Consider the following 16076-nt stretch of genomic DNA (forward strand, 5'->3'; position numbering starts at 1 on the left):
TTATTTTTAAGGTAAAACAGTTACATAATGTTGCTTTAAGAATGACAGAAATCCATCTGATGTCTATCAGTCTTAGCCAACAGGAGACTGTACTATGCTTGCTGATGTAATTTTTGCTGTTTTCACACTTCCGGCTCCATAATCCAATAGAAGGTGCTAGAGGTAACAGCAAAGAGATTGTCTATGTGTCACTCTACTCCCCTGCCAAAAAAAGAACATGTCTCTAGTGTGAATGGCCTGCGGATGGTCCTGATCTCTTTGACAGGAATGACACATTGAAGACAGGCAGCTGGTGTCAGTCAGGTGAAAGCGATGTGGTTAATCCTGATATAGAACCTGTTAAAGGACCACAGCGCAATTTTTTTTTTTTCCTTTCTCAATCACTGCTTCAGGAATTTCCAGGACTCATAACTTTGATTTTATTCCACTCTTTTGGCACAGTTCTCATGGTGTTGTTTTCGGTAAAATGCACCAAGCCATTGACTGCGCAGATTTGCACAGGCCCAGTGTCTGCCCAGTGACCTCAGGAATCTTTTAAAGTTTTTCTTTCAACAGTGTTGAAATTGGTTATTATAAACAGGCTCGGCTGTGGCATACAGCCAGTTGGGCCCTTTGGCAGCATGGGCGTCAGCGCATGCAGACTGATCAGAAAGCAAATTTCCCTTATCCTTCACTGGACCGAGGCTTTAGGGTTTCACAAGTAGATAAGATTGTGTGTCAAGACTGATAATCTTGGCGCCCGGTTTTCTGATAAAATAAGATGCCAGCTTCCCCCCAGGTTTATTGTTTTAGGAATATATTATGGATGAACGTCCGACAGTGTGGTCTTTGTATTCATTTTTCATTGCTTTATGTATGAGATTAAATAGGACATTGATGGTTGCAGCGGCACCGTGCGCAGACCTTTTTAATTTGGATTCCACAGGCTCTTATTATGTGACAAGAAGCTCTCTGTTAAACCCTTTTAGTGTTTTTCCTGTTTTGTTTTTTTCACCTAAACGTGACCTTTTCCCCACGAGTCAATCTCACAGTGCTGAGTCATTTAACCCTGGTCATGACTTAAACACAGACCTTGGAGAACTCTTTTATTATTAACATTCATTTTTGAAAGGTTAGACAATTCACATCAGATTTATCACAGTAATTACAAACCGGCAAGTTACGAGGCTCTAACCTATCACACTATTTCAGTAGGTGACTTTTACACTGAGCCTGTTTAGAGCAGTTTGCCTGAACTCTCCAGTGTTTGGTTTGTTTGGGCATGTGAGAATGATATGATTTGATCTTGGATGCACGCCAACCAAATGCACTGACATTGCTTCAGGGAAGGATTCCGAAATGTGCCCTTTGTGAGTCAACGGAGACATCTGATAGTAAGAAGTCGCTTGTGCTTGAAAAACTGAAAAGGAAGGGCAAACTAGAGTCTGGACTGTTTTTCATATTCTGCCGGTTCTTCATGCACTCTTAACTGATTTGTTGGCTCTGTTATGATTCACTTCACCTCTGTGAATTTGTCAAATAAACTAGCTCAGTGAACCAAACTGAGAAGTGACCGTTTCCAATACAAATGGCTATTGCATGGTGAGGGCCATGATTTTATACCTACTTTATTCACTGGCTTTTCACAAAAACTGACATCATATTCTTCGTCACTAAACACAACAATGAGGTCAGACCTTTAATCTATTCAATGAATCATTCATTTCTTTGGGAATAGATATATCCCACTCTCATGTCATATATCAAGTACCTTTAATGTCTCAATGAGGTGCGCTTTCCTTTGACATGAGCCTGGAGTGCTGGTCAGCCCTTTCTACACTGAAAAGCCTTTTCCAGGCTTTTATTCCAAGAGTGCATCAAATAGATGAAAGAGAAGTGTGTGTGTGTGTGTGTGTGTGTGTGTGTGTGTGTGTGTGTGTGTGCGTGTGTGTTTGTGCGTCTGCGTGCTTGCTAGCGTACGTATGTGTCTACAAACTGCATATGCGTTTGTGTGCAGTTGCATACATACACCTTTTCCATAGACCTTTCAATGGAATTTGTCATTGTTACAAATTTGCCAACAGGGGACATTTTTCTGTGGGTAATTTCTTCTTATCTTCTCTGTGTCAATACATTTAAAATAAATAGAAATGATTCAACACTCAACATTGTACTGTAACAAGTATCGGCCAACCTCAAGTGGGTGCAAAGCTTAAGATGCTGAGAAAGATGTTGTTGATTCCTTCGTTTCTGCTAGAATGACATGATGTTTGTCGAAGAAAAATCCAGTGTCAGTCACCACTGTAGAATGCCAGTGGTGTTTTTATAGTTTATGTAAAGAGCTACCAGCAGGGTTCACACTGTTGCTGGTTGAATGAAGGGGCGTAGTGTGCAAACACAGTGACAGCCTGTTATGATATAAGTCAGTAAAGCAACAGAAAATATACTCGCAATTACTTGGAATATTAGTATGAGGGTAAATCAAATCGAATCAGTTTTCTTTATGTAGCCCAAAATCACAATCACATTCCCTCAGTGGGCTTTACAATCTGTACATCTGTATCTGGGTAGTCAGTTTATCCTAGATATGTTTAAATTATTTGAAAATAAAATGAAATGGTGTTAAATAATAGCCTCGGTTCATGCACATAGCAGGAAAGACAGTCCTTCCCTCGACTGTACAGAATGACAGGAGACTGCTGTCTGCTGTCAGATAAGAGCAGATGTCCCTTCTAAGATAGCATGAAGTGACATTCACACTCCGGCACAGACGCACAAGGACAGGAATAGACACAAGCCAAATGAGCAGCTCTTCTGCAAAAATGAAGACTTGAACACCAGCAGACTAAAACAATTAAGATTCTCACAGCGGCTACTGTGAATGTCACAATATTTTTCAGCACTGTTTGCACAAAATCAAATGTAATAGTTTTTGTTATTATTATTAATTTTGTTGCACGTTTTGCTGCTATATGAAATGGCAGCAAAGATATTCACTGTGGTTGAACAGTGAGCTGCAGTGAGGTGACAGAGGAGAAGGTTCACAATAAATGAAGTCCAGTCTTAGCCTGCATGTAATGACCTCTTCACACTGCAGTATGAAAGCTTAAAGTGGTGAATAATCCATAGAAGATGGGAACATGTTGACTCCTGACACACGGAATGAAGTTCTATATAAAAGTTAAATGGCTGTGATTGTATTTAATTTTGTTTGGGCTACTGGATAATCAGCCAGTCCCCAGCTTTCAAAAGAAAGTTTCGGAAGTAGTTGTGCACGTCATACATGACCTTTTATGAAAATGGTCTTTTGTTGTTTTTTTTTAAATGATCGGACAGTGGGCCACACTTGATCATAGTAGAATGATAGTCCTCTGTTGGCAGTGTAGGAAGATACGTGTGTGTTTTGTGTTTGTGTGTGTGTGTGTGTCAGACAGGGATTATTGTGTGTGAAGGTAGATGAAGAAGCAAAGCCTTCTACCTCAGAGGTGGAATCAAACACGAGATTCAACCTCATACTGTGTTCTCCCATTATCTATGAACATGTCAACCCACTGATATGAATGAAATACTGCTTTATATTTTTAAATTGGAGACGGGGAGGGGGGGGAGTATTCTCTGGAGGGCTCAAAAATGTGAAGAGAAAAAACTTGTAAAGTGAAGTGTTGATTATTAATGCATGTTGTTAACTTGCCATTGCATTAGGGGAAAAATTGGAGCTTGTATTATTCATGTATCCTTTGCTCCTAATCTCTTGGCTGAGACTCACAGACTTTCTCTAAACCATCCTCCCACCCTCCCCCCTCCTTTCCACTCTTTCCCTCTATCTCTTGTTTCCTCTCCTGTCTCTGTCCTTTTTTTTCCCCGCTCTCCATCCTATGTGGGGGCTGGGTGTTGATAGAATGAGGTGTTCCCTGAGCCCCTCTTCACCTGGACGCGAGTGGGGGGCCGCCTGCTGGATGGCAGCGCCGAACGAGAGGGGAAGGAGCTGATTTTGGAGAGAGTGCCAGCCGAGCTCAACGGCTCCATGTATCGATGCACAGCCCAGAATCCACTGGGCTCCACGGATACGCACACTCGCCTCATAGTCTTTGGTATGTACGCTCTGCTGCAGCAACACTCCATGGCCCCCTTCTGGAGTGGCTACTACACTCGCAGTTGAACTGAAATCACATTTAAGTTTGATTAATTATTTAGAAGACAATGAATATGAAACTTCCTCTTCTTCTTTTTTTTTTTGTTACCGTACAATTTGGCTCCACAAGAATGATCTGGAACACTTACACAATTACACAGTTAAATGTCACCGAAAAATACATAATTCTACAAAATTAATTTCATGTATCTACAGTATCTTTGAAAAATACTTTAGAGATTCATGTGGCTGCTTTTAGGTATGAATCATTAATGCAGCTAAGTGTGTGATTAATAAGAGATTGTATCCCTAATTGGCTCAACAACACATTATTTTTAAGGCTGCACTTAGTGAGGATAACTATTCTCCAGCATGGGATTTAGTGACTATTCCAACAGTGGAATGTCTCGTACTGCTCGCATTTAACGGCCAAGGGTGGCATCAAAGGCCCGTGATGAAATCAAAGGACCTCTGTTGTTGACAGTGTTAGAACAGCACTTTGCTCAACGGCCAACCCAAAGTAACGTGTTCATCAGAACCTGGAAGTTGTTCATTTACTCGTGTTGATGTGGGAGCTGGATTGCCTACAGGCTCTATTATATCTGTGTGCCGTGCTCCTCTGGTTCTGTTTACTATGGACACACTTGGAAGAACTGGGATCTGTCATTCTGAGCTTCTTCTGAAGGCTTTATCAAAGCAGAAACTTTTAACCAAATAAGTTTTACTGCGACTAAATTAGTGTTTTCTTCTTTAGGCCTTCTCGGAGGAGCACTTTACATCGATGCGATGACAATTTGATATGTTTGTCTCGTGTTTGAGTGAGCCTCCCAGTCACTTTTTCCTTAAAAGTCACAGTGGAAATTACAGACGATTTCAAGCTGATTTGAAAAACATCCAAAAAAAAAAAAAAAAAGGCTTCAACACACACAGTGCTAAATTAGCAGACATCATTTGTAAAAATTAGGCTGCAGATTTCTTTATTCTATCTAATCAATTATGATGATGAAGTATCTGCGGGGGTGTCTGCTCGTGAAAAGCAGGGTTGAGCCTCCCTCGCACTCACAATGGTCATTAATCGAGGCTTCAGCTACAAAATGAGTTTTTAAATCCTTCGTTGATGCAGTCCATGCGAGAACCGGGAACACTTGATGCGTGCTACCAATCCTTCTTGAATACCAGATGTTAAATATCGTGTGAGCGTTATCGCTCTATCCATAATGGCTCTGTCATGTTAGAATAGAGCCATTACGGAACACTTACGTAACGGCGACCTATGTTCGAAAGCCCAGAAGACATTACAATGCCGTAGATGGATAAAGACAGCCATGTAACAATGTTAGAGCTTTTGACACTTGGACTTTACACAAGTCAAGACACGGAACAGGAACAGGAGGAACACTCTTTAAATATGCAGAAATATGTGTGGCAGGCGCACGCATGCACTTCGGCCCTGAAGTGCCCTATTAACGTAAATCAGGTCGACACCACTTTCGTACCTCATCGAGTTTGAGACAAAGAATATTGTATCCATCATTTTTTTTGAAGCCCTCTGTCGGAAACACTCCTATGAAAAGGGTTTAAAGTATGTCACAAATGTACAAATTACTGGGCGGGCCTAATAAGAACCCACATTAAGGGGAAAGTGCCACTTTAGGGAGGCGTTACCTTGGGAGGCGTTTTGCTAGGAAGAGCACTAATGTCTATTTAACACCCTGATGCACCCTCAGGTGTCATCGGCTACGTGCCTAGTATGGCCCATCTGTCTGCCTGCTCCTTGTAGACTGCTTCCACTCATGCTTAGGGGAAGTAAATGGTGATTAAGTGACCTTGGCACCGTCCCCCGTGGCCTTGAGATGAGACACTTCTCTCCCCGCCGGGGGTGAGGAGAGAGACGTATTTGGGGGCTCTGCTCGCTTGGCAACGCGTTCAATATACATCATCAGGAATAATAGAGTATAATGACGGCTTGGTACAGAGACTCTCCACTGACGACGAGAAGCGCTCGTGTCTTGATGATGTACATCTTTAGCCACCCTCAGTGATAATACCCTCTGAGATTACTGTTAAGTGAGTCAGCACTGAAGACCCGGGCAGTGACACACACACACACACACACACACACACACGGCAAAACTGCACTCACATGCAGAAACACACAGAAATGTATGCCTATGCAAATTTGCAGGCAGCAGGCAAACAGGAGCGTGCATTTGCAGAGTGCACACACTAATTTCCCTGCGCCTCTCAGAGGAGCTGCTATGTTAATGTGGTTGCAGTGAGGCCAGAGAAAAGTTTCACACTGCGCTGTGCGTGTAGCTTCCACCTGCTCATATGCGAAGTCAAGAAATAGCTCACAAAGTGGAATTCAGGGGTTTTTTGCTAATACTCTGCGAGCCCTCCCGCTTCTTCCTTTGCAATTACTTTTATTCCTCTGAGAACTTTGAAAATACATTGTCAGAGTGTATTGTGCAGGGCAGACACTGGCACTACTTTATTAAAGGTGGAGTGGATTTCTCCCGAAAAAACACTTTCCCAGACCGTCTGGCCACAGCTGTACTCGCCCGTTCTCACTGCTGCTGAAAGTGTCCTGGTTGTTCTGGTGCACCGCTCTGTGTTCCCAGATCCATTAACAGGCGCCGTCTCTCTCGCTGGGGATGTGCCATTTGACGTGCGCTTCAGGAACTTTGGTGTTCAGCTTCATTGGAAAGCCAGCACCTCTGTCAGAGATTACTATTTTTCTCTTCCTCCTTGTCATGCTCTTTATCCGTTTAACTCCCTCCTTCATCCACTGAGTCACTCTGTCTCTTAGTAACAGCTACGTTTTTTTTATTATCATCTCACAGTTTTTTTGATTTTTTTTTTGTCTTGTTTCCCAACAGAAAATCCGAGCATGATGAAAAACACACAGAATCCAAACAGTGAGTATTCCAGCCACAGAAAAATAAACTGTCTTTGAATGTGATTTCTTTGTAATGCTTCTCATGTTTCCCGTTGTAATCGCTTGATCGTCACATTTCCAGAGGGGCCGAGTGCAACACGAGAACAGAATGTGACGCCGCTGTCTGCTCGGTCATAAAAATGTACGCGGAAATCTGGCACTGATCAGAGAGGCAAATTCTTAAGCAGACCGCGGTTTCAACTTTCAAAGTATTGACAGGTGGATGTTTTCTCATTCGGTCCTGAATGCATTTTCACAGACAGAACTGCGCGAGAGCGATTCAGTCAGGATTAATCTTCGCCGATGTTCAGGAGCAGCAGCAACAAGCCTCTCCCAGTGACTAACAGAGCCTGTCACTTTTGGTTGAGTGTGAGATTATTGGTGTTTCATATGTGCAGTGGTGGCTCATTTGCGGCTTCTGAGATTATCATATGTAAAGATGAGGGATTGTCAGACGAAGCCGCAGGGCTGTGACAACAACCTTTCCGTCTCTTGGCTTTCTCCTGCCACTCCCTCTCTCTTTCTGCTTCAATCTTTCTGTCTTTCCTCTCCTCCTCTCTGACTTCTCATACTCACTTTCTGTCTTCCAGTGACAATCTCTTTACCATTTCATCCATTCCTGGTTCATCTTCCCTTCCTCACCACCTTATTTCCCCCTCCCTCACTCATCTGTCTCTCCCCCTTCCATCATATTTATGCGTCCTACTTTTTCCTCTTCGGCTTAGCTCACAATTCAGATGCAGATGTGCAGAAAGTCAGGCCTTATGGTCAGCTCAGAGGGAAAGAAATATCCAAATCTGGCTAAACAGCCACACTTAAGTCTCTTGTCAGATGGTCTCCCTAAGTATCAAGTGGTCAGAGTGTGACCCTGTGGAAATAGCAATCAGACTGAATAAATACAACATATAGATTAGTTTATATAAGCAAGACTTCAAGCTACATTTCCTCCAAGCACAATAAAAGGCTATAATTAGTGTAATGTGGCAGCATATCTTGGTCAGTTCAGTGCAGTAATTAGTGATCAGTGGAAAAATCCTGAACATTAGTCCGTAAAATATATCAGTAATGTGCACCAAGAGTTAATTGTAACTTATGTACCGTGAAAAGCAAGAATCAATAGAGCACCTGTGTTGTAATAGTTTCTTTTTCCCCACAATGAGCTACTGTTGATGAAGTGGAAAATGTATTTGAATGGCATAATTACATAGTGTATAATCCCCTGTGCATGCGTGTGACACCCATGTTGTTCCCAGCCTAGACTGCAAACAGATTCCAAAGCAGATGGCAAGCGGAGCTGTCTTTAAGCTGAACTGCCCTCGTCAGATGAGATCTGAGCAGTCTTGTAGTCTGACGTGGGCTCCACTCTTTTTCTGGCTTTTCCTGTTTCCTACTTTAAAAACAGCTCATTATTTGCCTCTCGTCTTCTCCCACTCTCAATTTCTCTGTCTCTCTTCCTTTTTTCGCTCTTTGTTTTTTCCGCCTCTCCCCCCCAACACCCCTTTCCTCGCCTCTGCCAGTCGTATCTTAGGGATGCAAATCTGAATATGCAAATGCTATGGTAAGCGCAGGAGCAGGTGTGTCACAGCAAGGACAGAATCAGGTCAGCATGGACGCACAGACATGCCTTGCATGCAAGTCAAATTGGTGTACAACATGGCCCCAAGAGGTCAACGCACACGTGCACGGTCGCTTAATGGCTGAATACCCAACTCCTCGTTCTGGTGCGAGTGAAAAGGACCACCCTTGTCAGTCAGTCAGGGCCGCAGCAGGCGAGAAAACTACGCTTCCCATGAGGGGTTATATTCATTCATCTCTGTCAGAATTCCAGTCTCCCGGAGAAGTTGTCAAGCCGCACTGTATGGCAATGAACAGAATTTAAGAGATGAGTGAAATTGAGTACAAAAATGTGACATATTCTCTGCTGCACGGTGCTGTGCCTGTCAGCCTGGGCGGGTGCAAGTGTCGATGGTTTGGGGTTATCACCTCATACTGGGAAATGAGTCACCCGAGACACGGTTGCACAATCGTAAAGTGAAACTCATTACAACCAACAAAGTCTTAAATGATGGACTCATTGACTCAAAAATAACAGCAGCATAAGTGCCAGGAGCGAAAATCAAGCAATCTGCATTTTGAGATTTTTGGCAGACATGCTGCATCTGTCATTTTGCACAGCGATGCCATGCGAAAATGCTAATTTGAAATCCTCTTTCATAAGAGAGGTCAGAGCACAGACTGGAACCGGACCGGTAGGAGTACAAAACAGATGCGTCGTCGCCACATTTGGAAATATCAAGACGGGTTTGCACAGACAGCTAACTTGACTTAAACCTTCTCTGGAGTCAAAGCCGTCGTGTTTTTCAGCGGCTTGCATTTCAGGCTCCGCACAACTGAGGTAGAGTTATCCTTTATTAAAAAGAGCACGCTGCCACAGAAATCAGTCCCAGTTCAAATTCAGGTTGGCAGAAATTCATTGAGGTCTGAGCCAAAAACTGAAGGCAAACAGATGGCCGGGCGACTTGCATCTCTGATTGTAGACTGGAAGGGGACCTCAGATGATGATCTTACGGTTGGATGAGCCCATTACAGAATGAGATATTCATTGAGAAGATCCAGTTGTTGTTTTCTGATGTTGTGCGACACGCGTAAACAGAGGAGAATATGCCATGTATGAAATATCGCAATATTTAGTTGTGTGGAGATTTAACATTCATTAGGGAGCCATTAGGAGACGCTGACAGTTTAATTTAGACAATCCAGACAGTCATGTGATCCAATTGTTCATGATACGACTCACAATGATTAAGTCGGTGCTTCTCAGCATCGTGGACAATATTTTATCACCCAGACTCACTGGACTGAATCAGCAGCCTGTTCTCCCTCCCACTGAGTCGAATACGGCTGCTTGGGCAGTGGCCCAACGCTTTAAGGACACCTGATATCTGGAGCAGGTCAGGGTGGTAACCAAAAGTCAAACCTGACAACTCAATTTACATTATTTTAAACCAAAGCAGGATATTTTCCAAAACCCAATCAAACTGTGACAGTTTTATACCTAAAGTGCCGCAGTTGATGAGTTGGGAGTGAGCCAAAGTTTATTCCTGTGGCACGTTGTCACACACAGAGGTTATTCGATGTCCTTTAACAACAATGCAGATACATACATACAAATACAGACAAGTTTACAAAGCACAGGGAAGAATAAAATCAATGTAATTAAATCAATAAAAGCTCCTCCAAGCTGTTTAGTTAAAGGAGCACTGTGTAGTTTTGGGGACGACATCATAATCAGAAGAAAAATATCTCCACTGACTGATTTTTTGATGCCTAAACAAACTAGATAAACCAACCCTCTTGGTTTTCTTAACTGAATAAACAGAATAAATAAGCTGACCTTAAAGGGCAACACAACTTCATACTGTTGTACTTTGTTTGCCGGACCCTGCTACCTCTCCAGATTCTAACAGTGTTCTGGGACCTTTTTCTCCGCCGAGAACAGCTTGTTCATTCAGTTATGGAACTACTCGTCTAACCACTCGTTGTGTCTGATTAATGTTGTACCAGGACCATCGTTCAAACTGACCAATCACGTTGTTGTGATGTAATAGCTTTGCGTATCATGTTGGTGTTGTTTCTGGAACATTGTAATTAATGTTGATTCCAGCACCAATTAAACTTATGAAACAGCATCTAAAAAATGAACCCAGCGCAGGCCATTTTGGTAGAGCTGGTTCTTGAACAAGACTCTCACTCAAGATATTGGGGTTTGTATCCTCTTTGCAACATATTATATACTGTCCACGTGTTATTTTGACACAAACTTCAGCTGTCTTTTTCCATTTTCTTTCAGTTTTCTGCAGCTGTTTGGTTAGATTAGGCAAACATGGTTTGGGGTTAAATAGACCCTTTCACAATACTAAACACTTGTTTGAAATAGGAGTGTCACTGATTAATGATTAGTCAGATACTTGCTTATCAAATATTGTATTTAATTGAAAACACAAGTAATTTGTCATTTTAATAAAATACAAAAAGACATTTGATCCAAACTGGATATTATTACATTTTAGCCGTTTTGTAGCTTCAGTATCGGGTTGGATTTTTGTTGGACCAGTTAGCATCAGACAGGAGCACCGCTATTTAAAAGGAAGTCATTACGCTGTATTATTTCCTTAATTATTCAAGTAACTTGGTGTTCACTTCATGTGTTTTTCTATTAATGTAGCCTACAGACATTTTTCATACATTATGAAGGATTAACCAATGATCGGTTGTCAAGGCAGCCAGCTATCAATGAAAGAAATTGATATCCCTTGTTTGAAACATTAACTTCTCCCATTCGCACATTTTTTAAAAATCTTTTTTCCCCAGGTTGCTAAGCCATGTCATTACAAAAAATGTAATTGGTCAGTTTCAATGAGGGTCTCTGGAGCAACATTAGTTATGATGTTCCAGGAAACCAACATGCTGATATCACATCGTGCCCAGACACTAATGAGTCCCTGCTGTGGTCAGCTCCACATTGTGATCGCTGGTGTGTCAACTAACTTGGCACAGTCTGAGCAAACTGTTGGTTATGTCAGCAAAACCACACCCACAGCCGGTCACAACTTCCCTCCCACAACAGCTCTAGTTTCTACCGCCTCTCTCTGTCCGGCGTCCACGAGGGAGCTACAGAAAACAATGGCAGAGTAAAGCTGCTGTCTCTGCTGATCATTGGCGCTATAATGTAGCATCCCCGCCGTGGGCATAAGAACAACAAGTCCGACACATAAAGAAATAAAAACATGGCTTCACTCGTCATTTTACTTTATCTGTGCACTCTTCAAATATTGAGAAAGAAATATAGTCTTTGTGTTTGTCTGAAATGCACCAGAGGCCATGTGGGGACACCGGTGTTGTCATATACCTTTGCTGTTTATAGACATCGACGTCCTTCAGGATCCATATTCTTCATATATACAATCCATCTTTTTGTCCTCATCCCGATGGTCCATCCTGTAATTCTATTTTGTTGGTCTGTTCTGTGCAGACATTTATTGTATGTCTGTCCACTCCAGAAAAAAAACTATTCCTCCTCCGTTGCTCTTGCTGAGGTTTATTCCATTTGTTTTAAAAAAAAAACCTTTAATAGGGAGTTTTCTGTGATCCACGTCGAGGGTCTAATGATTGAACGCGCCATATGCTCTACAGATCGTAACGCCCCTCGAGGCAATTTGTGATATCGGGCCACATAAATAAAATCGACTTGACTGCATATCATTATTGGGCACTTCAAGGAACAACAACATTTTTCCGATAATGAATGCTCTGAGAGAAAGAGGGTTTATCTGGTGTCTTTATCATCAACATGACTGTCATCAAGTCACGACAAATCCAGTCTAAGACAGAAGTGTGACTTCAAGTAAACTTCCCACACAAAGGGAATATATATGAATGCATTTAAGTTAAATTCAATTATGTTATTGTTCAATCAACTGCCTAGTGAATGTTATGGAATACTTGAAATACAGACAAGTTTAGATGTGTCACAGTGAAGGTTTGATTGTTGAAGTAGAGCAATGATCTCATTAAAAAAAAAAAATCAGAAAGAAAACAATATAATCTTGCCTTATATCAGTCATGTTTGTCAATTTATGCAGCACTCAGACCAAATGCATTGAAAAATATTTGCGTTGCATTGCTCGCATGAGTTCTATCGTGGGGATTTGATTTAGATTTTTCATCGCTTCTGCTAGCACAACATGAAATATCCACAAACACACAGCACATCAGTATGAACCTAAAACAAAGAGATTTCTCTGTGATCTAACAGCAGAAAATGGAAGGACAAAATAACATCATAATGCCACCTTGTTAAAAGCCTCAGTTCACACTTTGTCAGGTCTGTCGGCTAGACAACACGCAAACAACTTTTAAAATGCTTGTTCCCTGAATGGAGTTCAGATTGATCAGAGCTGTGCTGTGCAGACGTGACCTACCAGGTAGTCTGACCTTCTGGCTCACATCCCTCCACGTCAGCATCTTATTTGTTCCGACGGGGTACAAGTAGATGTGTTATCGCACAGCTCTAGATGTCCGCAAACAGACATGAGTAATGATTATTATTATCAAGGTTCCGAAATCAGCCGCGTGAACGAATAATTTGCATTGTGTTTGGTCGGAACACAGCATTACTCTCTCACAGCTGTGTATCTCGTCGACAGCGGTTGCCATTTTTGTTACATTGCTATCGGGTCATTGTAATGTTAAAGTTAAAATAGTTACTCCACTGCGTTGGTTCCAGCACACAGCTTGATAACAGCATGAAAACGGCGCAACGCCTCAGGGTGGTTCAGCAGTGTGGGAGTGTCACCCTATGGCCCGTTTGTGTGACGTAGCGCTGTAAACCTTAACCCCCACCGATTAGTACATGATTGGCCACAATAACATGACGTCCGGCTGTGTTCCTCCAAAAGTTGAGTCAGTTACAACTTTCCCACCACACCGGCTGCATTTTTTTTTTTTTTTTTTTTTTTTTGCTCTTACCTCATTAGAATGAATGGGAAGTGCTGCACTTTAGGCGCACTCTGGATTTGTTCTGAATACAGCCTCAGTCCTGCCCATGGCACTGATTGCCTAATTGTAAGTCTCCTGCGGCGCTAATTGGATCGTCTGCTTCTTTCAGACAAGAAGCCGCTGTTTCATATTATGATGTCAGCTACAAATCAGAACCGGTCATCTGGGTGGATTTAAATATAATATATAATAAAAATATAAATATAACAAATATATATATATATATATATATATATATATATATATATATATATATATATATATATATATATATATATATATATATATATATAGATATATATATTTGGCCAATTTAAGCACTGGCGCCACGATCGGCGCAGGGCCTTTTTGTGTGAAATTTGCATGTTCAACCCGTGCCAGCGTGGGTTTCCTCCGGGTGCTCCAGTTTCCACACACATCAAAAACATGTATATTAGGTTAATTCTCCAGTCAGTGGCCTCGACCGAGGCACTGGCTTGGATCGAGAGTTGGTCCCCGGGCGCTGAACGATGGCTGCCCACCGCCTGGTTAAGAGCAGAGTACATGTTTCACTGCGCTGTGCTCGGTATGATTGTATGTGATGAATAAAGATTCTCCTTCTGAAATGTACCAGGACATTTTTACATTCATTGTGTTTGCCAATCAAAATCTTTTAGATCCATGTATTAAAATCCAGGTTTTCGAGATCTGACCTTGCCGATTGATTGAACAGCAGACGGAGGGAGTGTGTGTCTCTTGTCTGATCCGCTGTCTCTTCTGTGTCTGTAGATGGAGCCTCGCGCATGGACCTGCTTGGATTGACGTGGATGGCACTTGTCCTTACAGTGACAGTGGAACTGACGTGAAACCCCTCATCCAAGACACTCTCACCCACTCACACATACACACACACACACATACGCACACACACACATAACTTGCCCTTCTTACACAACATTCCACACACACACTTTCCACGAATCCCGCAAGCCTTCTCCAGTCATCAAGAGGCCCTCCATGCGTCAGTCGATCAGGAAACAGTACCACCGCAGGATGACGCGCCACTGTTTTTGTAACAAAAATAATAACCAAGATTATGATATCAAAAGAACAACGTGACGAACATGACAATAACCACCTCCTATATAGCCCTGCCCAGTTACACCTCTTTTTGTTTCTTGTCCCACGTCTGCCTGTTGATCAATAAAAATCAGTTGATTTGAAACGGAAAAGAAAAAAGCATTTTGGATTTTATTTTGATGAGTCAAAAAGTGTCATTTGGTGTTGACTGAAATGTGAACGTGGAACTGGCGTAGGCTGTGCCACCGTATCAACCACACCCGTCTGTTACATGTCCTGGGATGCACCTGATTAGCAACAAGCTGATAAACCACGGGGGAACAGACACAGATGCTCCAAGAGAACATTCTTTTTTTATTAATATACACCTATTTCCTTTTTCTTCTGAAGGCTCGGAATGTACAAGAGGATTTAAAATGCGTTGAGAAACTAGAAAAAAAAAAAAATCTCCTTTTTGAGTGTATTTTGTGTACATCAGTGTAAATATTGAAAATAATTAAAGAGGTTATATGGGTTACGGTGAGGGATGGTTGCTGAGACAGCTGGAGTTTTCACTTCTCCGCCTTTGTTTGTACTTCATTCGACACTGTTTTCAGAGATACTTCTTGGCTGGAAGGACGGACACATTCACAGCCTTTCTGTTTCTCATTTGGGCTTTTTATATCTCTATGGCAGGTCTCCAAGGACAGAGTGAAAAAAAAAAAAAATTATCTAACATATGTCTGCTGTTTTGGGGTTGTGGTGCATGTGACGTTTGAAAATTCTTTCTCCTTTTGGCGTGTTGCAATTGACAGCACTGCAACTCATTGTCACTGGCCTGTAATCAAGTTATTTACTTGTGACATACTATCTTAAGTGACCTACATTGTGTACAATACGTAACTCTTACCCAGACATTTACAGTACTAGTAGGATCATTTTAGCAGCCATTCCAGGGAGGTGCTCACCTTGATGCAGCGTGTGTAAACAGGGTTGTTGCATTTGTTTCATTTCACCTGTATTAAAATGGAGAGATGATAAAACTTACAAGCCTTGACTTTACTTGTATTACTGTGTTTCGACATGTTCAGCAGTATATCTGTGCAATCCTCAGCCTTCTCATGCTTGGTGTCGGTGATATTGCGCACACCTTAACGTCTAGATTGCTACAGGGATGAATGCAACTGGTTCTTTTTTACCGCAAATTTCATGGTAACTAGGCGGTGATTGGCAAGAAACATATTTGAAATGTCTTCTAAATCACCCCCAAATTACCACAATGCCACAGATGTTATGAAAATTACTTCAACATGACTTACTAATGATATTCTGCTGTTTTCCAATAAGCAGTAAATAAATAACTGGTTGTTTCTTTGATATATTTCCAGAAAACTTCCAACTGTTTTCTGGCTAACATCTGCTGATCATACC

General features: G+C 41.9%; 1 protein-coding gene across 3 annotated transcripts in view; it reads left to right on the top strand.

Moving 5' to 3' along the window:
* The window catches only part of igsf21a (immunoglobin superfamily, member 21a), a 312406-nt gene extending 296714 nt beyond the window's left edge, over positions 1–15692 (top strand). For all 3 annotated transcript variants that reach the window (XM_030420524.1, XM_030420522.1, XM_030420523.1), the window contains exons 8-10: positions 3878–4070; positions 6991–7029; positions 14376–15692. In XM_030420524.1, coding sequence (XP_030276384.1) covers positions 3878–4070; positions 6991–7029; positions 14376–14452 — 309 coding nt within the window. In that variant the 3' untranslated portion in view covers positions 14453–15692. The remainder of the gene's footprint in view (positions 1–3877; positions 4071–6990; positions 7030–14375) is intronic.
* Positions 15693–16076: the final 384 nt, after the last annotated feature.

Source organism: Sparus aurata, chromosome 6, assembly GCF_900880675.1.
Source record: "Sparus aurata chromosome 6, fSpaAur1.1, whole genome shotgun sequence".
NCBI lineage: Eukaryota > Metazoa > Chordata > Actinopteri > Spariformes > Sparidae > Sparus > Sparus aurata.